The sequence below is a fragment of the Heliangelus exortis genome, chromosome 3, assembly GCF_036169615.1.
Source record: "Heliangelus exortis chromosome 3, bHelExo1.hap1, whole genome shotgun sequence".
In the NCBI taxonomy this organism is placed as follows: domain Eukaryota; kingdom Metazoa; phylum Chordata; class Aves; order Apodiformes; family Trochilidae; genus Heliangelus; species Heliangelus exortis.
In genome coordinates this window covers 57,372,525-57,399,341 of record NC_092424.1, presented here as the reverse complement: position 1 = coordinate 57,399,341, position 26,817 = coordinate 57,372,525, and the positions used below count along the sequence as shown (strand labels likewise).

The window sequence follows — 26,817 nt, the reverse complement described above, 5'->3', positions numbered from 1 at the left end:
TTTCACATTTCCAGCTATTTTCTCTTTTCACACTGAGTTATAACCCTTTGTGAACAATGCTCAAATTGCATTGTTGCAGGAACAAAACCCCTTGTTCCTGATGCACAAATGCATTGATACATGACCTACATGACCTATCTTTTTTATAAAGGTAGTTAAGGGCATTTGTTACATCAGATAAGGAGTCATCAGTATGAAATACTTCACTGTCATTTCTGTTTTAAAGTCTATGACTACAATTAAAATATTTCAGATGATGAAGTCACAGAAAACACCAAGGTCAGGCAACAAAACATTACCTGAGAAAAAAGATACTGGTAAAGGTCTTCCTTCAAAAATACATCTAACTATGCACCTAGTTTGGAAGGCAGAAGTTTTAAACACCATAGAAAAGGTTTTTTCTCTTTTTTTTCTCTTCAAAACCAAACAAATCATTACTGCTTGGGGGGGAGGGGAGTTTGCGTTCAAAAAAGAGGTGCATTAAGCAGAAAAGTGACTTATAGGCTTTATAGAGAAAAAGGTCATCTGCCTGTCTGAATATCCTGTCATTTTACTATCCTAAATAAATATATATCACATCACATGGTGAAAAAGTGAACTTGTATCAAAAACTCCAGTCAGGACATCAGATAATAAAACAAGACCCACAGGTACATTTTCTGGGGCTTCCATGACACGTGGGACATGCCTGAAGAAGCAGAGGTTTGTCCCAGGCAGACTTCTTTGCCTTGAGTCTGTCACAGCAGCCTCTCATCAAAGCCACTGGAGAGGAACAGACACTTGCAGGACATCAGTCATGCAGGTGCTGTGGTCTGTGTGTCTGAGACTGAGTGAAACACAATCCATACAGTAACCTCACGGGTGTTTCACTGATTCCCACTGTGCCACATTTCCCTCCAGTTTAAGACAGGGTTAACCCTTATTTTCCCCTCTCAAATATCTGTTGAGCCTGCAGGCACACACCTGCTTAAAGAATTGCTGCAAGTGCCTATATGCAAGGCACAGAATGGACGGGACCCTGCATCTCCCACAAGTCTTTCAAGAGAAATACGTAAGAACTTAATTGAAGAGAGGAATGTTTATAAAGCAAAAACAAAATATATAATGAAATGCCCTTATCACCCACAAAAGTCAGCTCAAACCATTACGTGTACCAGAAGTGTAACCTAGAAGACTGCATTGGGTCAAGATACATGAAACAGCCCAGCATAATGCCATATTATTGCTTTTTATTTGCTTAAAGATAATGGCTTTCAAATGTTTTTTATTTTTTTGGTAGAAATTACAATGTGAAAATCCTAACAGCATCCTCTGTAAAAATATATATATATATATTTAAAAAGTAGATAATTTCATAACCACCCTGTTTTACCTGCAATGGTTCTGAAATCTTCAACACATCAAGAGGTGTTTGCTCCACTGAGTCCATCTCTCTCTTTGGCAAACAAAACAAGATTTTGCATTTTAGAATATTTTATAAAATTACTGTTCAGTCTTCCATTTCTACATGCAGCCCCCACTGCTCCTTGAATTGCAAGAGATACATTTCTTGGTCGTCTGACGACTCAACAGATACTTTTTTCTCATAAAGTCTGGACAAAATTCCCTCTTCGTCAGGATCATCACATTTGAGTATTCCTTCACACACCTGATTTTCAAGACTAGGCAAAGTAGGAATATACAGTCTTCCAGTGTAAAGATCCCAATCTACTAATATGGTCTGTTCACCGTCTTTCTCCATGAGGTCCTGTGCTAATTTTTCCAGCTGAGGATACGATGTCTGCCCAGATTTTTCAGTATCCAAGTCCACCAAGTTGATGTGGGTCATACCTGGCAATTCATCTGCTGCATCAACCATCTTCAGACTAAGTTTCTCTACTTTCTGTCCCAAACAAGGGTCTGTTGCCATCACCTCCAGCTGGGGGCAATAGAGCTGTCCTGTTTCCATGATAATTAAGTCCTCCAAAGCAATCTGTGGCTCACCCAGTAGTTCTCTGGGGGAAAAGGTCTTTTCTTTCAAACTGAGGTCTTCTAGTTTCTGAGCAGGACTGAGGTCTTCAGCTCTTACATCATATTCATACTCTACAGTCCCTGCATTTTCCTGTCTCAAAGTATTCTCTGTTCCAGGCTGACCATAAGATGACAGGATCCCAGTTTGGTCCCCTTCTGGTAAAATATCCTTTTTATGTGAAATCTCTTCATGTGAAATATCAAACAAGTGTTTTGTTTCCAGTTCTTCTTTTGAAGGTAAGTCTTTCTCTTTGATGCCACTGTAAACAGTGTAATAGTGGCGACTTTTGCTTTCTGATACATGATTGGATTCCTGAGATGGCTTGTACTCATCCACATTAACAGTGATAAGGTTCACCACTATTTTTTCACATGGTATAAAAACTATTTCCTTGCATTTGTCAGTGTAGTGCCACACCTGGAAAGCAAAAAAAATATATCAATCTGAGTGAAGTGTAGTAAAAAAATACCATCTTACTGCTTCTTGTACTGTTATATAAGGGTAGACTAGACCTTATTACAAGATTATTTCAGTGTAGGTAAGAAGGAAGTTCATCATACAAACTTCCAGGATCATTGATATGCTCCACTTTTTTTATTCTATCCAAAGGAAAACTATATTATGAACAGGTCTAATACCCATTTTCTCATCTTTTCCATGTCAAAATAACGGTTAGAGCAATTCTGTCAAATTCTGATTTTGTTTCCACCAGCACAAACTCAAGTGACTTTGGGGAAAACATTAAAGTTGAGGCACAGATTATGGAATCTATTTCATTCTTTTTAACCAATGAAGACTAAGTGGAGTCAAACTCAAATCCCACAAGCACAGAGTTAGGTACCATGTTAAGATATAGCTTACAGAGAATTAAATAACATCAGGTTTCCTTTCAGAGAGGAAGCTATACAGAAGGTTGAAGTGCAGTGTATGGAGCCTTCATTGTGCTGTCTGTCACAGGCTGCTTTTGTAACCCCGTGACAAAACATCCAGTTAAGTGATTGGAATCTTTCTGAAATCAGTAATATTTTGAGGAATAAACACTGTATAAACAGCCATTAAAGGAAACTGCAGTAGAAAAACAACGACCAGAACCACCAGACTACTCGTGGATGTCCCAGGTAGTCTGTAAGCTTCCCCAGGTCTGAAGTGTTTGATAAAAACAAACTGCTTATTCCACCCTCCCATGACCATACAGGGTGCCCATGTGGAATAATCTCTATGCTGGGAAAGCCAAAGAGCATCATTAAAATACCAGGTCTATATCCATTTTTTTGCCTTAACATCAATTGAAATCAGAGGTGGAGACATAAAATTGAAACTTGAAGGGGGTCATAAAAAAGGTCAATGGACATTAAAAAAACCCAAAACATCCCACATACCAGTCATACATTTATTAGAGGAAAAAAACCCAACTCCTAGAGTTGGGATTTAGTCTGCTACCGAGTGGGAATTTATCCCTAAGTAGCCCTTTACATTTGTGGACTGTCAAGAGCTCTGTCTTGTGAGGTCTCCTAGGAAGACCAAGCTATCACCCCCTACCATGTCCTACATCCCAGGATAAAGAATGAAGAATAAGGAAGAGAGAGAAAGACTTTTTACCAGCGTCTCCAGTGACAATGGGCAACCATTTGAAACTGGAGGAGCATAGAGTTAGATTCGACATAAAGAAGAAATTTTTTCCTGTGTGGGTGGAGAGACACTGGAACACTGGTTGTGGATGCCCCCTTCCCTGGAAATGTTCAAGGCCAGGTTGGATGCAGCCTTGATCTAGTGGGAGATGCCCCTGCCAATGGCAAGGGGATTGGACTCAATGATCTCCAAGGATTTCTTCCAACTCAGACCCCTCTGTGATTCTGTGATAAAGCTGCTGTCTTGTCAGCTGCAGGCAGTGTCTCAGTGTGCATCTTGAACACATTGCAGCAATAGCTGCTTTACTCCTTCTGAACCCACACTTCCTCTGTGAACATTTCTCCTATCACCTCTGTGTTGCTCTAGATTTCTTCAGAATGATCAGCATGTTGAAACAAATGCCCTTATTCCTCCCATCCCACGGTGTCACATGGATTGGAATAGCTTCAAAGTTTTTATTTATCATAATTGCACGTTTACATTTAAGCAACTTGTTTAGAGATAACTGTGAGAAAGATCTGCTGGGCTTATAACCTAGAAACAAATAATGTTTCTTAGACTTCATATGTTCCTTCTAAAAATTAACAAACTTTGCAGCTCTAAGACAATTGGAAATGTTTTTACATAGAAAGTTGTGTAAAAAACATAATGTGTTTGTTGGTACATTTTTGCATGTTAGGAAATGGTGTAGTACTGGAAATTAATCTCAAAATTCAGACTAAATTATTCACAATCAATTTAATTACCACAATTAAGTGTGGTGATACCAAGTCCACGAAAACATGGCTTTTCTGCACTGCTTAATTATTTTCTCTCCTTGTTTCTGACTCCAGCCAACTAATAACTTTTTTTCACTGAATCTCTACCATGCTTCTTCCTAGATCAACATAGGGAGTGCTGAGAGTTCTGCCTAAGAGAAGTGAGTGAGTTCTTCCTAAGAGAACACGTCTGGCTGCCCCTCAGACTTTGGTTATAGCAATCACTCTTCCCAAACCAACAACTCTGTTCTGATCCTCATTAGCTCTGGTCATCTTTTCAAGATCTGGGCATCTTTTGAGAAACAGTTTCTAACTTGAGTTATTACTCTGGTTTTCTTGCATTTTAAAACCCTCAATGTCTCCACGCTTCTCTTGATCTGAGTAGCAGCTTTTATTTGCAGGTAGCCATGGCTTCCTCACAGCCAACACGGAGCCTTGGAAAATGCACAGCTCTCCTGAGAGTGCCAAAGTTGGGAGAAAGCACTAGGGAACACTTACCAAGTTTTTTGGATGTCTCTGTTTGCTGACATGAATGTACCTGTGCACACAATAGCATGTCATTGAGATAAAAAGGGCAGCAAGCATGATGGGCAGAACATATCCAAATACGATTTTTATAGCCTCATCTGCTGTTTTATCTGTCAAAAAAGCAAAAGTTTTCATTGTACTGAGCAATTTTTTACTATATTCAGACAGTAATGTGCATTCACCACGTTGCTTTTTGGATGTGGGATGATAAATAGGAAATGATAAATAGGAATTTGCAGGACTATAAAAAAGTTTTTTTGCAAAAAATTACATCTGAGCTACATGACAAATTCTTACTATTATCTAAATTATAAATTAAATTCTAAAAGGAAGTAACAATCCCACCCTCATGTTATCCTGCTGCTTCTGCTGCCTGAGACTGACCCAGCTTTGCCATTCCCAGACTTTGTCCAAGGAGAAAAAATATGTGCCATTCACTAAGACTCAAAGAATACAGTTTCTTTTCTTCATGGTACTGTCGTACCTTCCAGTAAGACCCCAGCTATGTTTTACTACAGGCAATTTTTTTTTTTCATCATTACAAGCGCAGAGAGAGAAGAAACAATACTAGCTTTTCACTCACAGAATGAACACATAAAAAAAATTTATGAACTTGATCATCAAGTTTTTAACTTGCATCTTCTTTTTTGTAAGTCTCCACCTTACACATACCTTGCAAAGTAGCAATACAATATTCTTTAGAGAACCCACTGTGCAACAGTGGTGTGGTGACATGTATTTGTGCACTGACACAATAAGCTGTTCCAGGTTCTAACCAGGGCACAACCAAGGTGTTATTGCTGATGGAGAAGAACCACTGGAAAATACAAAAAAGGATTTTTTTTTCCCCTTTAACTCCCCACTTACAGAAAGGCAACATTTTATACAAAAAATGTGTCACAGGCACACGAATTTATATATAAATAATGATACTGTAAGAACTTCCACCTGTATCCATTTTTTCAAATACATTAGGGTCATGTCCCCTCTGCATATATCATCTTCTCTCCAGTCATTCTTCTACCACTACTGAACAATTTCATTTTTTCTATGAAGTAGGTCCATGTACTACCACTAGCCCATATTGTCATGCTGATGTTGCAACAGAGCTAAAGCTTCACTCCATCCCTTGTCCTATCACTCTGACCTGTTAGGCCAATAAAAAGAATGACATAGAGTTCCAGAAAACCTTTCCCATTGGGGTGTTCTGGTAAAGATTGGAGCTTTATAATAAGGGGTGTTGGAATTCAAGGTAAACTAATTGCTCTATATAGAGCACCTTTATAAAAAAAAAAAAAAAAAAAACAACCAAAAAACCAAAACCAACCAACCAAAAAAATCCCACCCTCCTCTCCCCTTCCCCCCCCAAAAAATCCCCAAACCAAACCAAAAAAACCCAAACAAAAATAAACAAAAAAAATCCACCAACCCCCAAAACACTTTTGTGTACCTCTAATTGCTAATGTTGGCATTTTAATATTCCCTATGACAAAAGGTGGCCTTTTTAAATAAAGTTTCTGTCTCTTTTCAGGAAATTCAGAGATTTGTCAGGCAGAAATTGTGACTGGAGGATGGATACAGAAGAATGAATGTTACTGTGATTGACCACTGAACCCTTTCTCATCTGTTGTATTTATGTTGGGAATTACTACTTGACAATGAAATGGAAATCTGCAGAGACAGAAAAATGAAGATGGTCAGATGTGGAGAAAAAGGATGCAATTTGCAGCACGATCTACACCAGCAGACCGAGTGGCTGGGCAGCAGCCTTCTGAAGAGGACTGGGGCCAGGAAGCAAGAGGGACGTGAGCCAGCAAGGTGCTGTCACAGCAATGGAAGCCAGCAGCATCCTGTGCTGTGTAAACAGGAGAAGCAGTAGATGGAGTGGAGGGATTAGCATACTCTACTCGTCAGACCAGTGATAAAATAGAATAAAATACTGTGACCAGTTTTGTTAACTGACAGACTGGAGCGAGTTTAGTAGAAGATCACCAAGATGGTTGAGGATGGAGAACTTGCCCTGTGAGTGAGGGCTGAGGGAATGGAGTTTGTTGCGCTTGGGGAAGAAGGGATGGCTTCATGGGGACCCCAAGAGCAGCCTGAGGATGACCCAGGGAGGTCATCAAGAAGATGACTCAGCTCTTCACAATGCTGAATGGGGGGAGGATGTGAAAAAATGGACCCAACTTCAAAAAGAGAGGTTCAGACTGGATATAAAGAAATATGGTTTCCCAAGAGAAAAGTGAAGCAGTGGAACAAGTTGTGCAGTCTCCATCTATGCAGGTTTTCAGGATGAAACTGGAAAAAACCTGAGCAATCTGGTCTGAGCTCACGCCTGGTCATGCTTTGAATAGGACTTTGGACTAAAGTCCTCATGAGCTGCCTTCCAACCTGAATGATCCTACAGTTCTTACAGGGAACTCTATTTCAGTCCTTGCTGTTACAGACAAAGTGCATTTCAGTGAGCACAGAGCACAGACACCATGGGTGCCATTCTACAGGGTTGTCGAAGCTTACCCTCTTCTTTGTTTTTTTGTTGAGGACAGACACATTGTATTGCAGGCCAGGATACACTTGAAGCAGGGATACAGATTCTCCCTCAGGACTTCTCTTCCACATCTCAGGAGCAGTCAGAATGATTGAAATAGATTTTTCAGTAGAAGATACACTTACCATAGGTGGATCAATTTTAGCTGGAAAAACGAGCATGTACAAAAAGCAGTCAAATGCAGCAAAGGCACACTGATTAGACCATACAGTTTCTTAAAGGGGATGATATTAAATTTTTATAATGTTTTGGGGAGTCTAAGTAGGATTTTGAATAACAATTTTATATTGGGAGAAAATTATTTTGTCAGATAACTAAGAAAATATTTAGAGTGAGAAGATAAACACTGACTTGGAATTTTGCCTAGAAATTCCTGTGACCTCACGAGATAAAAAACCTTCAAACTCAACTCAGAAAAACAAGATAAATTACCAATATGTCCTCAGATTATCTGGCACAGATAAGAGATATTGGGCTCTAGAGTATGATTACTGCTTGGTTTAATTGAGCCTTTTCAAAATCAGAGTTCTTTATGCTGTGGATGTGCCACAGCTTTTCTTTTCTTTGCCTCGAGTAAAGCTTTCCTACAGCATAAAAGGGGATTCAGTACATATAAGACCATATATATATTACACATACACCCAAAAGCTAATATGATGATTTCAATCACTTCTGCCAAAATCATAAGTGTGAAAGAACTGAAGAAAAATTTAACCTCATATTAAAATGAAAACCTCATATGCTGTGAAAACACATGAGGTCAGAGCACACAGGCCATTGAACGCCTGTCTGTGTGATTGGGTTTGCTTACTGTCTGTAAGAGGGTTGAATCGTGTGGTCTCCATCCAGTCAGAGCACATCCCATTTAGGAAGGCTTTAACACTGGCATAGTACTGTTCTTCATAGTCAGAGGTCTCATTGGAGAGGTCACACCATGTTCTGTTGATATTTTTGCATTCTGGCTTTCTAATCCACTTGCCAACACCGTATCTATATTGAAAAGGAAAGAGAATAGAGATATTGCCATGGTATTGGTCACCTGACAATGTAGCACAGAAATTAGCATTATGACTGATAAAATACTTCGCTTGTGTTGCTGAAATCTGCAGTTTCAAGGAATTCCCAACTTCAGTTGAGATAAAGAGATTTCCACTAGTTTTTAATGGAAAACAAGTCAGAGTAGACCCTATCCAGAAGAGGTCATATGGAACAAACTGGGTTGTTACTAATAACAATCTAAGTCCAGTTTTGTTTACACAGACCAGAGATCTCTCAACTTCAGTCTCCATAGCTTTAGTTTAAACTCTAAGCATAGGCTAACAGAGTTAGGATAACTATTTTTAGAGACACAAAGAGTTCTGTCAGAATTCCTAGTGGCTCATCCTGGTGCACGAAGACAGATTATGCTCAAGGTCTCCAAGATGAGTTGACAGCAGACTACTCATCACTGACTGTTATTCCTTTTTCTTGCTTAAAAGACTCCACTGGGCCACAATGAACATCAAAACCCTTCTAGCTGAGAGAGAAGCACATAGATTCCAGCAGCAATGCCACAGTACTGGCAAACTCTTACACCCTTGTAGAAGAAATCTAGGTTTCCTTGGAAAATCCCTGCTTGAACTTGCTCAATAGCTTCTGCTCCTCAAATTCACATTACGCAGAAAAGAATCTGCCAGGGGAAGTTTAGGCTGGATATTAGGAAGAAATTCTTTACAGAGAGGGTGATCAGGCATTGGAATGGGCTGCCCAGGGAGGTGGTGGATTCTCTGTCCCTGGAGGTTTTTAAGAAGAGACTGGATGTGGCACTCAGTGCCATGATCTGGGAACCACAGTGGTAGTGGATCAAGAGCTGGACTTGATGATCTCAGAGGTCCTTTCCAGCCTGGCTGATTCTATGATTCTATGAATCCCTCTTTAGCTGCTAATTAAGATGGGTGTGCGGCAGCTTCTACATGATACAGGACAGCAGTTTCTACCTAGCTCAAAGCCTTGCTCTCCTAGGCCAGTAGAAGAACATATGAATATTTTTGTCTACTGTGTGAGAGATGGCTGTACCTAGCACTACAGACCTCTGAACCAGGTGGCCCTGCAGAGCCAGCATAGCTACTGCTTCCTGAGCACTTTACCTTCTATGTAATCATCATTTGTTCCATAATTACTGAGCACTCTGCCTTTCTCTAGGAGGTAAATTATGTTGCTCTTCCGTCGCTACAGTGAACAAGATCTGGGCAAAAGAGGGATTGTAGAAGCAACTCCTTGCTTTTTTTTGGTAGCCAGTACAAGTTACGGGAAGCTTATGGTGACCTAAATTTGTTACGGTACCACGAAAAAATTAATAGACTGAGGCAAGTGATAATGTTAGAGGCAAAGATTGGGAGCATTACATTATCCATTATTATAGTGCTACATCTGTTTATAACCCAAACTTCCAGCACTATCCTGAAGAATGACCCAGTACTCTCCTGGTGGGAGTAAATGAAATGTATTCTGGTCCTCACTCAAATTTCTTTGATATCCTGCAAAGGCGCAGACCTTGAAAATAGAAGGGCTTGATTCCAATCACATTACTTGTTTTTCTACAATACTTTATGGATTTTCCTAGACTAGAGAGGCTTGTGGAATCAGAAAAAAAATGGGGGAGTTTGGTCTCTTGGAAAATACCAATGAAATAGTGGGTGCTTTAACATTCTGTTAAATACTACACCTCCAGATCTGTTTTAATATACACCAGAGGCTAAGGTGTACAGATGACAATCTACAGCACAGTTCTTCTTTGTCCTTCTGTCTCATTTCAGAGGAATGTCCCTTAGAGCTTCCATGTTCCTACATTTCTTTAATAGCAAAAAAGTCTCATGATTTTCTACCTGGATCTGAAGTAAGCAGTAGCAGAAATAAAAATTAAAAACTGTGTTGCTTAAGTCTAACCCACACTTTACTTCACCTTTCTTTACTTTTTAGCAGCCCTATCTTACATACAGATTTTTAAAATTACTATTTAACATGCTACAATAGAAGTCAGTTGGGGAAAAATAAACAAGTCAACTTACACTGAATACTTCACCTTGTAGAGTACTCCATCTCCTGTGCCTTCTGGTGCTGACCAGTGGAGGATGTTCTTCATGTTGATAGATTCAAAATGGACATTCCTAGGGTTGGGCAAAGAACAATACAACTCTCCTGAGAAAGAAAATAAGAAAGGAACAACATACACTAAGAATCTGCAAACACATACTCTGCAAATTTAACAAGAAAAAGATACTTACTTTTAAGTACGTCATAAAATTCTACATAATACTTTTCTTATTATTAAAAGCACAAGATTGTTTGCTATGGAAGTCCAGTTTTTTCATAAGTGTCCCTACCTAGGGCAGTCACAAATTCCGTGAATTATGAATGCTTTTTTTCTTTAGCAAAATGACTTTGCCATTTGTGACAGATATTGGCATGGAAATATCCAGGGACTAGAAACTAAAGCTAGAAAATTTTGCCCCAGAGTGAACATGCATTTTTTAAGTTGTAAAGATATTTCGATATCACAACAAATTAACACTGTAGATTATAAAAATATCCTTGATGCTTCAGTAGAAGTCTTGTCGCTGAGTGAACTTTTAAAATCAAGCCAGTGTCTTTTAAAAAGACACACGGAGTCTACTGCAAATACAGCTTTACAGACATATGACTTCACACTAGAGAACCAGACTGGATCATTGCAATAGCCCCAGGGTCATTTGATCATCCGTGGTGATTCTCTAGAAAGTCAAAAGCAGAAACCTATTATGCAGTCACTCATCTAAGTTGCTGTTAATTGCACCAGGTTTTGAAATTAATAAACAAGCAAGTCTGGGGCTTTTAAGAATCCATTTTCACATTTTCCTAACATACACTCCTTATCTGATAAACTTAATGGAGATGCTCACATTGCTAAACTGCCTGCAAAATGGAGGGCCCTGGGCTCAGGGTCAGAATCCCAAGCTCCAAGTTGTCACTCTACCCCCACCACCTCCTGCCACAAGGGCTGAGCCCATGGGAGCACCCTGAGAACCAGGCCTGAAGCTGCAGCTTCTGGGAAGGAACTTCTTCTTGTGAGTGGCCACCAGAGCATAATGGGGAAGAGAAAAAGTGAATCTGTGGTTCTTCACAACTTTTCAAAACCCTTTAAGTTCCCCCTCCAGGGATGCGATTGCAATTCTTAAGAGATAAGAAAGGGTGAAATAAAGCATAGTAACACAGACAGTCAGAACCTGCCTGAATTAATAGTCCTTGACCTTTCTTCCTTCAGCAGACATTAAGGGGGGTTTGTAGCTTATTTCACTATTATTAAAGTAATACTCTTCATCCTTCTGTATATGTAACGTACAGTTGCTTTTGTAAGTAGAAGTCACCACAGTTTTCCTGATTAACTTTCTGACTTCCAGATGCCTTTGGGCCATACATTAAAAGTTTTTCTCTTCAGTTATTTATTAAAACAATCTCTTTGCAATTCTGTAGAGGAAAATTACTTTAAACTGTCTTGGTGGTAACTCTGGGTTTTCCAAGCCTCTAGCTGCATGTTCATGTTCCAAACCCTGCTATATACCTACATCTGTATCTTCAGATCATAAAGCTGTTTATGAAGGGTATTTCTGATGTTGCTCTCTTTACTTGAGCAATTAACTGTTGTTCAGAGGCTTTCAAATTTTTTTTGTAGTTGGAGAACAAATTTTGCCAGATACAGTTCTTTGGGCGGGCCCATTTAGTTACCAAAAAAAATTATGTAGAAAGTCCCATGAAAGTCCTTCAACATTTGAACACAGAAATGCCCAGTGATAGTCATCTTGCAAGAGGTTAAACTACAGACTCAGTTATAATGAAATAAAAGAAGTTTCAGAAAGTGAAAGCAGCAGAAAGACACCTCCAGAAAACTGATTTACTCTTAACATTTCCTTCCAAGTGGGAGATACTGAACCTAGATAATAAAGGTTTTGATTTCCCTCAAAACAGATGTCTCCTTTAATCACTTTAGGTGAAATTAATCTAAATGTAAAGATGAAGTTACGCAAGAAAGTGAAAAGAACAGCATGCAGCATCTGTTCAGTAAAACAGAGAAGTTTCTAAACCACTGATGTGCGTGCTACTAAGAAGAACAAATCAAAACCAATATTCCATGGATTGTGACTAATTATCCATGCATCAAGTTTCATTCTTTGTACCACACTCCAGCATTAAAGAGAATCATAGAATCATAGAATTGGCTGGGTTGGAAGGGACCTCAGAGATCATCAAGTCCAACCTCAAGAAAACCATCATATGCATTATCAACAACTGGGGTATAAGAGATTTAAAATATTAAAACACAAACATGCCCAAAGCCTGAGAAAGGAAAACTGGTAATACTTGTAGAATGGAGAGGAGGGACTGAGCCACAAAGAGCTTCTCATTAAAAAGCAGTGAAGAGAAATGAAAAGTCTGAACAAGTAGATACTTCAGAAAATAGTATGTATCGCACAATCCAAAAACCATCAGAGGAAAGATTTAAAAAATTCTGCCCCTTAAACAGAAACAAGTGAGGAGGTTTGTCTCAGCAAGGCATCTACTTTGCAGTGGTAACAAAAAGTAGAAGGTAAACTCTTCCATAGGTTGCTTCATCTCTGTAGTTAGGATGGACCAGACTGGATGCCTCTTCCTCCAGTGGAGATATCAGTCAAACCATCAGCCTTCATTTCTGCTTCCTCAATAGTTAAACTTTTATCGGAGATGCATCTTGTTCATGGAGGGGAGCTGAACATTGTAAACCTTCACATCAGAAGGATTATCTATCCTCCAGGTCTGCCATGAACAAGGAGGAAAAGGAACAGAGGTCAGTTTCAACAAGAAAGGAGTAAACCCTTGTGCGAAGAGGAGACATGTGAGGATGGGTCACCTGGGAGAGCTGCTAGATTTTTTGAAAGGCAGATTAGAGAAACATCTGCCAGAAATGACACTAATTTACCTTATTCTTTCTAGAGGTAAGTGGGACAGACTAGGTGAGCTTGTAAGGTCACTTGCCAACCCCATTTTGATAGGCCATCACATAGTATCTGATAAATCTGGCTTCACACATTGTAGCAACAAGTTTGGCAGGGGTACTGTTGAATCAGGTGCAGAACAGCTACTACCATCCCTAACAGCTCACTTTTCACCTTCTTTTCTTTTTAAGTTTATAAAATGAGTACTGCTTAATCCATAGTCACCAAGTTGAACTGACTGGAGGCAGACAGCTCATCACGGACCAGGAAAGACCTTATTGCTCTCTCCCTGAGAATTATTGGTGTCTACAACTACCTGAAAGGAGGTTGTGGTGAGGTGGATGTTGGTCTCTTCTCCCATGCAGCAAGCAAGAAAGCAAGAGGAAAGTGTCTCAAGTTATGTCAGGGAGGTATTGGAAAAAAATTTATTCTCTGAAGTATTGTCAGGGATTGGAACAGGCTGCTCAGGGAAGTGGTGGAGTCACCATACCTGGAGGTGTTTAAAAGACTTGTAGACTTGGTGCTTAGGGACATAGTTTAGTGGTGGACTCAGGAGGCTTATGGCTGGACTTGAACATCTTAAAGCTCTTTTCCAACCAAAACAATTCTATGGAACTGCTTCGGTTGGTTTTCTGAATAGTTTCTTTTTCCTGTAACTTCTGACATTTGTTCAACCTGGCATAAAAGCATTTATATTCCTTTAGCACATTTTAAAGTAGCAAGAGTCATGCATTTCTGTTACATTAAGTTTTGTTTTGTTTTGTTTATTTTGTTGTGTTTTTTTAATTTCCCTCCTCCCAGTGTGGTTTCTGCTGCGGTAAATGAAGTTTCAAAACAGAAGCACTGACTGCAGCAGCACACAGAACCCACAGACTGTATCTTTACAAGATCTGTAGCATTACAACACTTCCAGCATGCTCTCACCTGCCCCCAGCTCAGTGAGATTTGTAAGGCAGGGGGACTGAGACCGTTAACTTTCCATTTGCTGCAAAAGCAGAGATTTGGTTTCTATTTCTAATCGTGCCCCTTTAGTACAAGCTTCGGCTTGCCCTTATAACAAATCATGCAGGGTTTTTACTCTTCAGTTCTGTATCTGTAAAACAAGAATAAAACTACCGTACTTCCTTATTTCTCCAGGAAGAGCTAAGAATAAATTTCCTCATTGCTATTTGATGCTCAATAGTATCAGGAGGCATGCAGAGAAAATAGATCATACATAGAGTTTGTATGTGTCCCACGGTTATCAGTGAGAAAAGAGCTCAAGTGTGTCCATTAGCTGCATTATTTAGTATCTTCTCTTTAAACACAATATATCCAGTAACATTCTGACTATTTCCATTAACCAGAAAATTAATTTAATGGCATAGGTGTCACATGGATTATTTTCAGTTCATATTGGCCTACATGGGAGCATAAATCAGTCATACAGGTTGCTTTGCTTAGAGTTAGTCTGTCTCATCAGTAGTCTGCAATGACTGTTATCACTTCTCATTACAACCAAGTCACTATTTATTTCTGGCATGAAAAAAACAGGAGGCTTTTGTATGGGTTTTTTTAATTACTGTCTCTAGAAATGATGTAAGTCAAACCTTAAGTAATGTTATTCCTTATATCTTCATGATTCTGCACACCTGGACTGGAAAGAAAGTACTGATATAGGCTTGGAAACTTAACCACCACAAAGAAGAGCCAAGTCCTGATCTCATGGTAAGCTGTTGAGAGACTCTCCAAAACAGGCATGACTTAGCCTGAAAACACCTTCATGTGTGTGTGAAAAAACCCCCTGACGTCAGTGAGATTATTCACATGAGTAGAACACTGCCTGGCAGGTGCCTCATCTTCTCTTTCCAAAAGTGTCTGCTGGGTTTAAAACCACAGTCAGCTTAACTGCACAGAGCTCCCTGCCAGGTACGTGCCCTGCTTGAGTTTATACTGTTCAAACCTTAGTTTTGAGTATCCACACATGCACACACGCAGATCTATACAAATATAAACACACATATTACGACTATGGTCTGTTCAGTGTATTTGCTTTTTATCTGCCAGGAGGTGTCACAACCTAACTCACTGACACACAGCTGTGTTTAATCTCAAAGTTTCAAAACAAATACAGCTGCAGCCCTCTCAGTGGGAAGTGTTAACTTTTCACTTGAATTAGATAACCTAGCAGCTGCAACGCATAAAAATCACACAAAGATCTAAAAACATAGATTCTTTTTTTCCTGTACACCGGCTATAGTTCTGGGCTGGGGAGAAGGCAGAGGACATGTTGGAAGCTGACCTGTTGGCACAGAAGCACTCCTGTGTAGTGCTGCTGTTGACAGCACCACTCTCAAGCAGTCATCACCTGCTGTATTTTACTGTGGCGTGACTACAAACACCAAATTATCCAATAAAATAACAAACAAGGTTATAGGGCTTCTCTAGACAACTGTAATATACAACTTAAGACAGTGAGTGATATGGAAAGAATTAAGATAATAAGGTGAGACTTACTGTGACACAGCTTTTCCCAATACTCAAAGCAGTAAAAACCCAGGGACTCCTCCCTCCCCTACAATTGCCCCAGAATTTAAAGAGGGGACTCCTTTGCTGACAACAGAGGCTTTGGTTTTTATTACTGTCATATTTTCTAATATGAAAGTGGCCCTTGAGAGCACCTGATGGAAGTGTCCCCTTTGTGCTGGGCATCAAATTCATGTGCAATGCTGCAGGCACTCCCTGTGCCTCACCATACACGGGTGACACTTCAAGGTCACAGATTTAATCCACACTCACACACCTCTGTTAGAGAGCAGACTCTCAGGCTGAGCCCCCCATTCACCTTCTCCCACAGGGACTTTAGACCCAGCAGTGGGTTTAGATCCAAACAGTCTAGGCTCAGGCTAGGACACCAGACTAGGACAACTCTGGTGATGTTTTAAGACACTTTCTTTAGTCTTTCTGGTCAGCTTTGGGTGACTTCCACCAAAGTCCTGTGAACTCTTGTTGACTCCTTCTATGCTGAAGCTGTTAATTTTTTTAAGGATTTTTTTCTCTTATTTCCCTACCTCATCTGTTTCAATGGCTAAGTTGTTCCTAGTGAAAAATATTCCCTCAAACTCATACCAAAGCATAGCACAAAAATGGTCATACTCAGCCCCAAAAATGTCCATTGAGCACTGTGTTTGGGGGCACTTGCTAGCAGAGGGTTGGGGCTGTCTTTTCTGGCACATCTGCAGCCTTAAGCAAGGCCATGCAGGAATGTGAAGGAATACACCAAGTGGTAAACAGAGGTACCAAGACATAATTGGAAGAGAAACCCAGCAAAACCAGGATTCATGCTAGCAAATGTCATCATCTGCTATTAGTCATCTTAGCAGCAGTTTAAGCAAAAGAGTTTATTTTATTTATTTTTTTAGTTAAGTGTGTTTTAAAGTTTTTCTCTGGGCTCTTTTTTTAAACTCAAACTCAACAGAGTGAATAATGAGAAGGAGCTGGGGGAGTCATTCCATCTCCTGGTGAGATACGGGAGCTGTGGGACTGCCAGGTATGGGGCCGGGTTAGCAAAACCTTTAGACTTGAGCAGCACTGGTGGGAATGTGGGGAGAAGCACAGAGGTGATTTCCTGTTCAAGTCATAGCAGCACTCAAAATCTAACCACAAAGCACTCTCTTGCCCTCCCAGAACAGGAGCCTGTCACTCCCTCTTCAGAAGGGGTACAAGGGAGAGGAAGATGGGGACAGAAACGGAGCCCGAAAAACTAAATGTAAAGCAGGTGGTGGAGCAGACAGAAAAGCATGAGGAAAGAGGTGGGGAGATGTGAGAGAAGGACGAGGCTAGGGCTCATGGAGTTTGTTTTGGAAGAGACAGGCAGGCTGCCACTGGAAACACATAAACCCCCAGAGGTCATGTGGGGAAAGAGTTTGAGTGGAAATAAAGCCCAAAGAGTGGGAGAGATGCAGAACAGGGACTAAAGCTGTGCCTTGCCCTGACATGCTCACCTCCTCTGTGGGAATCTATTTATTTATCCAAAGCATGCTCTAAATTACAAGCACACCCCCACAGAGAGTATTTGCCAAAGAACATTCCAGACTCAGCCCAGAAAGACCCAACTTCAGAAAGAAGGAGAAAGTCTTCCCAGTTCATTGAAGGCTTTCGAGGAGACAGCTGGAAAGGACCATGACAGCTGGCATTCATTCCTTTTTGCTAACTTGTATGATAGAAGCAAAATAAACTGAATTTTCTTCCCACTGTGGTGTGTTTGCAAGTGCAAGAGTAGAGCTTGTACAGCATAACCATGCTCTGCTGCAAAAGCCTTTCCTTGATGCACTCCAGCAGCAGAGCTATTGTGGATATGTTTCCTGTTACTTCTGAGTGGCCAATACTGGCCTGAAACAAGGTGAGTAAAATCCAGGGTGTGCTTGTCTAAAATGACTTAAAACCCCCTCAGGGCTTTCAGAGTCATAATCCTTCAGCAGTGTTGTAAGTTTGTTTGTTGTTTGGGTGGTTTGTTTTTTTGGTTTTTTTGTTTGTTTTTTTTTTTTTTTTGGTTGGTTGGGTTGTGGTTTTTTTGGTTTTGTTTTTTTAGTTACTGAATTCATTGAGTTTTTGTGAAGTTTGAAATGAAAAAAAAATTTTTTAAAGAACTAAATTAATTTTAAAAGCCTACTGCTGAGATAAGTTCATTACACCATAGATACTTTTTAAAACAGATGTTTTGAAGCTATATAAAATATTATAAATAGTCCATCAGCCCAGTGTTTAATTTTGAGGATTTTCTTTTCTCCTTAAAATATTTAGCATTACAAATTAATTGCTATTTAGATCAACCACAATCCAACAGCCAAGAAAATGAAAGCTTGATTAGTATACTTCTGACATCTTACATTTATTTTTCAAAATACCCAAGGGTTAATTAAGCTCTCTTCTTGAAATATTGTAAAAATTATACTGTGTGACAGTTATCAGCTAAATCCTGATACATTGTATTTTGGAACACTTCTAATATGTCTGTACATAAAATATTTTCTACACATGAACTGAGCAAAAATAGCTTTGGGTTTTGTCATTTGATGCTGCCTAATACCTGTTAGGCAACAGCAGTCCAATCAGAAGTGACAGGGTTATATTTACTGCCTAACAGACCTTGTGCCTTGCTCTCTAACTGATGGCTTGTCTAGAGAAGGGATTTTGCTTTTCTTGGAGTCAAAATTAATTTAATTAATTAAGTTTCCTCTTCTCAATCAACATTTTCCCTTGGGCAGGAGATTGAGTGTGGTGTCAATGGAGGATGAGCACAAAAAGCAGTGGGATTAGCAGGTCAAGGGAGGGGATTCTCCCACTCTATGCAGCTCTTGGGGAACGCCACCTGGAGTACAGTGTCCAGTTCTGGGACTTGAAACATAAGAAGGACACAGACTTGTTCAGCCACATCCAGAGGAGGGCAATGAAGATGCTTAGAGGGCTGGAGCACCTCTCCTATGAAGACAGGCAGAGAGAGTTGGCATTGTTCAGCCTGGAGAAGAGAAGGCTCCAGGGAAACCTTATAGTGGCCTTCCAGTACCCAAAGGAGCATACAGGAAAGCTGGGGAGGGATTTTTGTAAGGGCATGTAGTGGTCAGACAAGGGGTAATGGCTTTAAACTGGGAGGGGGTAGATTTAGATTAGATACTAGGAAGAAATTCTTCCCTGTGTGGGTGGCGAGACACTGGAACAGATTGCCCAAGGAAGCTGTGGATGCCCCATCCCTGAAGTGTTCAAGACCAGGTTGGATGGGGCTTGAAGAAACCTGGTCTAGTGGAAGTTGCCCCTGCCCATGCAGGAGGGTTGGAACTAGATGATCTTTAAGGTCCCTTCCAACCCAGACCTTGCTATGATTCTGTGATTCTGAGGGAAAGGCAATCATGAGAAATGCAAGTCAAAGGCCACCTTCAGCATCTGATACCTGAGAAAAAGGACCAACACTCCTTGTAAGCCTGCAAGGCCTCATCTCTCACAGGCAATCCGGGTGATGGGGTAACACAGTCACTCCTGTCTGAATGACCACAAATGGTGTATTTTCCACCCAAAATCAGTGTTTGCAAACAGCAAGAGGCAATTTCAAGTCCACAGTCAGCATGGCTCTGGCTTTGGTCTCTTGCACAGTGCTGGAGGTTGCCTGGTGAGACTCCAGCAGATGTGAGACAGCCTGCTGAGAACCTCTGCTACTTGAGGCATTTGCAGAATTATTTTTTCCTCTTGTGCCCCACATTTACACTTCTCGCCACAGATGAGAAAGGATATGAGTACCTTTGGAAAGAAACTGCTTGTAGAGAACTCACAAGACATGAAGGTTTCCTGGGGTACCCCCCCCATTTCTGTTGTTCTCCTGTCAGGTACAGGCTGGTGTGTTTTGAGGCACCATATGACTGTTCAGAATGTCCCACAGTAATTTCAGATGTGAACAAGCCAGTATCTAACTATAGGTATAGTAGTATTTCTACTACCTTTCCTGTACTCAACAAACATTTTTGTTAAAACCACCAGTCATTATTTTTAGACTTATTTACCCACCTACAGATTTAATGTGGTTTTGCTGTACAAAGGAAGCTACTAAGCATGATCATCTAAGTCTTTTACATGTGAGTTATGAAAACCTGCCTCAGAAATAGTGTTACAGGTGGTAAAATGCACAGTTGGATCCAAGGGAACATTCAAGGGAACAACCAACACACTTTACTGCACTCAAGAGGAGTCTGATCATTGCTTGGGCTGATGGAGAAGCCAGTGCCCCCTCTGAAAGTTGATTTGGACTCAGAGGGCTGAAGAGGTCTACACCTGTGTCTGTTTTACAGTGGGAAAAAACCCTGTCAGCAACTACACGTGCCACAGTCAGTTTTCAGTGCTTCTAAGCCACATCCTGTGCTTTACTATTTTGATTACAGTACTCCCTAGGAGTAGGATACTGATGGGGCTTTTGTAAAGAGAAGGAAAGCCAAGAGAAGTGCTGTGTAAAGCAGATGCAATAATAAACACTATCTCAGCTGCTCCTTCCAGCCATTTAAGAAACCAGTAGGGAATAAATTAATCTCTGTCATTTAAGAGCTGTAATACCAAATCATGTGGGCTTTTATGGACAGAGTGTGATTAAGATCAAATGCATAAATCTTAGCAACAACATGTATGATCCCTGCACTTCCTTAAGCAACATTCTTCTCTTACTCCTCTTTGGACACATTCCTGTTCCCATCACAGAAATGGGCATGGAAATGTGAAATTTATCGCAAGGTGCTGGAATATAAAAAAGGGAAGAAGCAACTGCAGTCTTTCTCCTATCCCTTTATTGACTTTAAAATACTTTGGCAGTAGCCAGGTAGACAGAAAAGTTATCTTTTTTCCATGAGAAAGAGATATAGTTTATTCAATCTCTTCATATATAAAGCATCCCATACCTCCACTCCTACAATTTGTTTCCATTTCTTTCTGATTTATCTAGTTTCATTGTACTTTTTTCAAAATAAGGTGAATAAGAAAGTGGATAAAAACCTGCAAGTTTCTGATACATCAAGTAAAAAGCACAAATAGATCTGTACATTTTTTAAACACAGCTCTCCAATAAAACCTCATTTTTTGTGGAAATGGGCCTGGCTTCCAGAATTCAGGTTCTTACAAAGCTAAACTTCTTAAAATTTAGGAACCCTTGTTTGCATCATAAAGGGTGATTTTCCTTTCTTTTAGCTATTAATCCTGTAGCTGTCAATATTCAACACCACTTCTTGGAGAGAAACCAATCAGCAGAAAACAACCTGTACAAGCCACAACTATAAAAACAAGCATTAACCAGAGCCACACATGCACAGATAACTTCAGTAATCCTTACCAGTGCCTTCTCTTGTAATTCAGACTATAAAAGTCACTAGAGAACAACAGCCACAGAAGAATAATGTTATCGGCTAGAATGGTGAACCTGAATGTTCACGTGGGGAAATGCAACACACACATAAGCTCTGGACTTTAATCACAAATCCCAACAGTGTTTGAAGCATCTCTATAGAATGAACTATATCTTTTAGCCATTATAATTCTTAATTGACAGGCAAAAATAATTTGTCAATTTGTAGAAATTGTAACTGAAGCCACACACCGGGGAGGAGATCACAGCACTGTCTGAAACAGCCATGCAGGAGACCGGAAGTTGGATGAGAAGATAAGGATGGATCTTTTGACTATGTGAACATTACACTCCTTCATATACTGTAGTGGTCCTTATGCCAATATCACTTTTTATTAATAGCTATGTTACATTTATTCTCCTTCATGCTGTCGGAGCCAGGGAGTACCATGTACAAAACACAAGCTCAGGTCTCCTGTGTACTTCCACTCTTATAACTGAAGCTTAATCCCTTCCCCAGTAAACACACAGGTTATCACCAACACAAATGCAATTCAATCCTGCTGAGTGTACAGACATACAGTAGGTAATTCAAAATACTACATACACAAAGTTGTGAAGTTTTCTGAGGGTTCAAAGTCATTATATTTTGCAATGTTTTCCCCCACTTTTCTTCTCATCTCTACTGTTACATGAATTTATTTTTCCTTCTTTGAATAATTTAGCTAATCAAAGACAATTTTCTGAGTTCTTACTGTGATTGGCACAGCCATCAATTCAAGTACATTTTGTAAAATTCCCAGGACATGGACATCAAGCAGTATATTCACAGGGCAATTAGCCAGCTCATTTTGTGCACAATGCATCCCCTACATATTAAATAACCTGGCTTTTCAGTAGGCTATTTAATACTTTAGCTAATACTAGCTGGGTGAACACAACAGATTAGTCTCTTCTCACATGCAAAAGGCAACTTTAACCACCTTGTGTCAATACCTGAACATCTCAGCACTGTTCAGTCTGAAGCCAAGAATTTCACTTCTGTCCTTCACAAACTCTGGCTGGTACTCGAAGGCTGGATTCATGCAGGAACAGAAGTAGTTGTTCAGGATTTGTTTCTGTCAAAATAATCTGAGCAAGTCACTTCTGCTGTCCTAGCTTTTGGGGGTAATGAACTGCAAACAGCAGCCTCTCCTCTCCTCTCAAATCCAGAAGCAACATCCACACAGGGACCTCAAGTTTTTAAAGCACTGCATGTATGCTGACACAGGAAGCCTTTTCTAGGATTTGCTGTGTGGATGCAAGAAGAAAAGGATGTGGATTATTAGCACTGGAATATTGCCTGCCTTTTGGATGTTTTTAACTTGCTAAAATGTGTCCGGCCATCAATGTGGTCACTGAACTCAAGCTCAGTAACTTAACTGCAAAGCCCATACCTTGACCCCTTTTAACCTTTTATTCTGTATTTCCCAGAGCAACATCTTGATCCAAAGGGTTATTTTTTTACATTTAAATGCTCTAGTAACTGTGAAAGAAAATACACTCAAATATCCTCAAAGGCAGGCTGAAGCTGTTTCTCAAAATGTAGATGTATTTATCAGTAAAAATAAGATCAAGTGGAAGATGAAAGACAAGTAAATTACATCAGGTGTGTCAATGCAGATCAAGAAACCTATGCAACTATTAGAAAACATGAAAAAGAAGAAGTTTTCAAGGTCCCATCATACCAGCGCCAGTGGGATCTAAGGCTGTGTTTACATTAATAAGTAATGCATCCCAACGTGAGCAGGTCTCTATACGTTAAAATGTTGGTATCGGAAAGACATTGTCCACACTATACATATTTCACGTTCTTTTTTTTAACATTGGACTGGCACTACTTGCATTAGATATACTGATAGAACACATCTTCCAGGGCAGATTGATCCAGAAGAAATCCAGTCCCAAGACTGCTTTACAATACAGACAGAAGCTGAGTAACTGAAATGATTTGAGATTTGCTTCAACATCACATGCCTTGCCTGACAAAAATAGTAAGCACACTTTAAATATATCAAAAAGCTTTTGTCTTTGCCGTACAGAATTCAATCTCTTTTCCTTTTGCTCAGAATAAATTTATATTGTAGTACCTATTGCATTCTTTTTTTTTTTTTCTTTTTCCTATATAGATCTACAAGACAGAGACTGGGCTCTATGGGTTAGAAATATAGAGGTTTCTCTAATTTCAAAATTATGAGGTTGGAGAAATCTTCACTACGGGGAAGGATTTAACATGGATCTTGGTAAATTAATAGATTAATATTCTACTGCTTCCAAAAATCAGGATATTCTTTCTTAGCCTTATGAGTTGCATGCAAAAATTATTAAGCTTTCTCATATGGTAAAGAAGAACATGCTAAATTTCTTGATAATGTTGATTAAACAACGAATTTTCTGGTATTCTCCATTTGCTTTTCTGTTCCACATTTTCTATGTTTTTCCATTTGTCACAGAGTACACAGCAAGTGAAACACCACCTTACAAAAATCCCACTGGAGTGCAGTGGCATGTAAGATTTCTGTCCTGTGCAGAAAAGCAGGTAATGCTCAGATAGTCTGTTAGCACAAGATTGCACCCACTAACACACCACGATGAAAATGAAAGCTGTTTGCAAAGGTCCAACGATAAGCAAGTATTTAAATGCTGCTACCACAGAGATATGAAGGGAACTCAACAAGAGAACCCAAAGGGGTAAACGTATCACAGATCATGAAAGATGCAAGATCTTAAGTCTATGAAGTCCTGCTTGCTGCGGCACTTGGGCTCCTGTACAGTCTGTTCCTATTCCAGCACCATCAAATCAAGCTCTCAGAACAACAGCAGAATCTTGATGACTGTATCTGCTTGCAACTGGCACCTCAGGCTGCTTCAGTTGGAAGAAAGTAGCCAAAAGAGACACTTCTACTTATCACTTCATTTTGGAGAAAGAGCAGGAACACTGCCATGGGAGTTCCACACCTAATAAAACGTCTTCAATTATTTTAAAAATACTGATAGTCTGAATTAAAACAACTTTTACCATCTCAAACCAAAGAGGTGAAAATGGAAGCTCTGTTTCTTCAGTGAAGGGCACATCTCTCCCTTCAGTGCTCATATTGCCATCAACAAAAACCTGACATTTCATTCAGGAAAAACCTCAGGAATGTGCAAACAGATTCCCTGCTCCCTTGAACAACCATTAGACAAACCCAACATAACTCCCTTGTTCTTTTTTCTAACCCTTCTTCGAAAGCAAAACCAGTGTTATTAACATTTTAAAATAAACTTAAGGGCAACTGGATGCTAGTTATACAGATTTTCCAAAAAACTTGCACTGATGATCACCAGTCTAAATAAGGTGAAACCAGTGTGGTCAGTTACATAAAAAGAAGCTGGCATTAGTACCTCTGAAAGCCTCTCAAAATCACTGATGCACAGAACAGCAGTTTGTCAGGAGAGCTAACAGGCACGGTACTTTGAGCTACTCATGAGCACTCAGGATATGAAGAACAACTCTTTCTAAAGCTCTTACACGACCTAGAAGTCTTGTCGTGGATTTAAACAGAAGCAAACTCTGACCTCAGCTATTTAGTTTTGGGGGCAACATCTGCAGCAGAGAACAAGAGGTCGAAGACACAGCAGATTCCTCCAGAAGATCTGCTTATCACTGCCATGTCTTTGCCAGTTCTGCAGTCGTGGGGTATACAAAAAGGAATCAGGTGTGATTCTTTAACAGCAGCAGGGGTCCAACCCACAGCTAAAGTTGAACAAGCTCATTCCCACTTGGTAACAGCGCTGCTCATGTCCTCGGCTGCTCGCTGCTTCCACCCCACCCTCCAGCTGCACCTTTCCTGCCCCCTCTGTAGCTGTGCTGGGACGTGTGGCTGCCAGCAGAGGAGTGATCTGGTATGCAGGTGGGAGAAGGGAATCGGAGCCCCTCAGGACACTGGCACATGAGCTGAACATCCCTGCCAAAAACCCACCCTGCCTGTTGTTTTAATCCGCCTCTTGCCTGCTGAGGTAGGACTCTGGCATTTGGCAACTGTGAAGCACAAGGAAAGATAGAAACGCCAGAGATATTTGGGGAATTACCCCGATGCACGTAACAAGGACTGTCTAAAGAGCACACTCAATTTATAGCTGGCAATAAATTAACACACAGCTTGTAAAACCCAGCTCCAGGGTGAAGACGATGAAAATAAAAAGATGGAGCAACATGACAGAAATATACAGTCCTCTTCTTCCAGGTAAGTACCGGAGGCCAGAAACACGAACGTAAAATAAAGACACCACAGTCGTGACACGACCGCTACACAGAGCAGAAAGAGGACCAAGAGGCGCTTCCCGGGCCACCGGCGGACAGACGGAGGGAGGCTCAGTTCAGCTCACGGCAGAATAAGCCCACCCCTGCTCCCAGCCGGTGTTCCAGAACCACGAAGCGCGGAGACGACCACTGGGGATGTCGCGACACGGGGGTGCCCGGCTCCCACCCCCATCCCGGGGCGGGAGGGATGCGCATCCCCCCGCGGGGCCGGGCGGGCAGCGGAGGGCGGGGATGGTCGCCACCTACCTGTGTGTGCAGCGGGGAGAGACTGCAGGAGCAGCGCCAGAACCAGCACCGGCAACCGGACCACCCCCCGCCACGGCCGCCCGGGGCCCATGGGCTCATATCCACCGGACCGGGCTGGGCTGGGCCGGGCCGCCCCAGCTCCCCTCCGCCGCGGCCGCGCAGGTGGAAGGAGCCGAGAGCCGGCGGGCGGGGCGCACAGGGGAGGGACGGAGGAAGATAGGGAGGGAAATAAGGAAGGAGGGAAGGAGGAGCCGCGCTGCCCTGCGCGGGGGCGGAGAGGCTCCCGCGGGGGCCTGCGGAGACAGGAAGGGGGCAGCGGAGTGGGGCGAGACGGAGCAGGGGATGGCGGGGATCTGTGGGACGATTCAGACGTTTCGGGGAGGGCTGCGGGGCAAATGGTCTGTGCGGGGCTGGAGGGTCCCGCCCGGGCGGTGCTGCTGCCGGCTCCCGCTTCCCGAGCAATGCTCACGGTGGGACGTCTTCTGCTGCACCCCTCGGAGCTTTCGCTTCGCTCCCCTTCGAAGCCACCAGGAGCCGTGGGCGGGATGTCTTTATAGCCCTGTTCTTAGGTGTTTTTCTTTTGCAGAGGAAGTTTAAGGCCGAGATGCTACAACTTTGGGTGTTCAGATGTCCGATTTTTCCCTATTGCTTTACATTAAATGACATGTTTAAGTATGGGGAGAGACTATGGAGTCCTCTATTCTTAAAGATGTTAAAAAAACCCACAACTGGTCACAGATCTGAGCATCCTGCTTCCCCTTACCCTGGTTGATCTAGAGGGTCTGCAGAAATGTGTTGCCACCTCAGCAACTCCGGAATTATGAGAAATAACATGGTCTTTTTGTGAAAAGAACTTTTGCTGAATTCGTGGTGCAGCTGCTCCATGCAGTTGTCAGCAGGAGGTGAGGAGACCTGAAGG

General features: G+C 41.2%; 1 protein-coding gene across 3 annotated transcripts; it reads right to left on the bottom strand.

Moving 5' to 3' along the window:
• Positions 1-1,232: 1,232 nt before the first annotated feature.
• On the bottom strand, positions 1,233-26,045 carry IL20RA (interleukin 20 receptor subunit alpha). Of its 3 annotated transcripts, none has more exons than XM_071740788.1 (7): positions 25,899-26,045; positions 10,522-10,651; positions 8,286-8,464; positions 7,444-7,619; positions 5,599-5,743; positions 4,897-5,036; positions 1,233-2,428 (listed from the first exon to the last, which is right to left on the bottom strand). In XM_071740788.1, the coding sequence occupies exons 1-7, from the start codon at positions 25,987-25,989 to the stop codon at positions 1,490-1,492; spliced, it is 1,800 nt and encodes a 599-aa protein (XP_071596889.1). In that variant the 5' UTR covers positions 25,990-26,045; the 3' UTR covers positions 1,233-1,489. The 3 variants fall into 3 exon arrangements, with proteins under 3 accessions (XP_071596889.1, XP_071596890.1, XP_071596891.1); XM_071740789.1 differs by having other exon boundaries at positions 10,522-10,620; positions 25,899-25,992; XM_071740790.1 differs by lacking the exon at positions 25,899-26,045 and having other exon boundaries at positions 10,536-10,645.
• Positions 26,046-26,817: the final 772 nt, after the last annotated feature.

Coding starts and splice junctions, on each gene's coding strand:
- IL20RA (XM_071740788.1), bottom strand. CDS start 25,989: ATGGGCCCCGGGCGGCCGTGGCGGGGGGTGGTCCGGTTGCCGGTGCTG. Junction 8,465..10,521: donor TACAAGGTGAAGTATTCAGT/GTAAGTTGACTT, acceptor TTTTCAATATAG/ATACGGTGTTGGCAAGTGGA. Junction 5,037..5,598: donor TTGTATTGCTACTTTGCAAG/GTATGTGTAAGG, acceptor CTTTTTTGACAG/ATAAAACAGCAGATGAGGCT.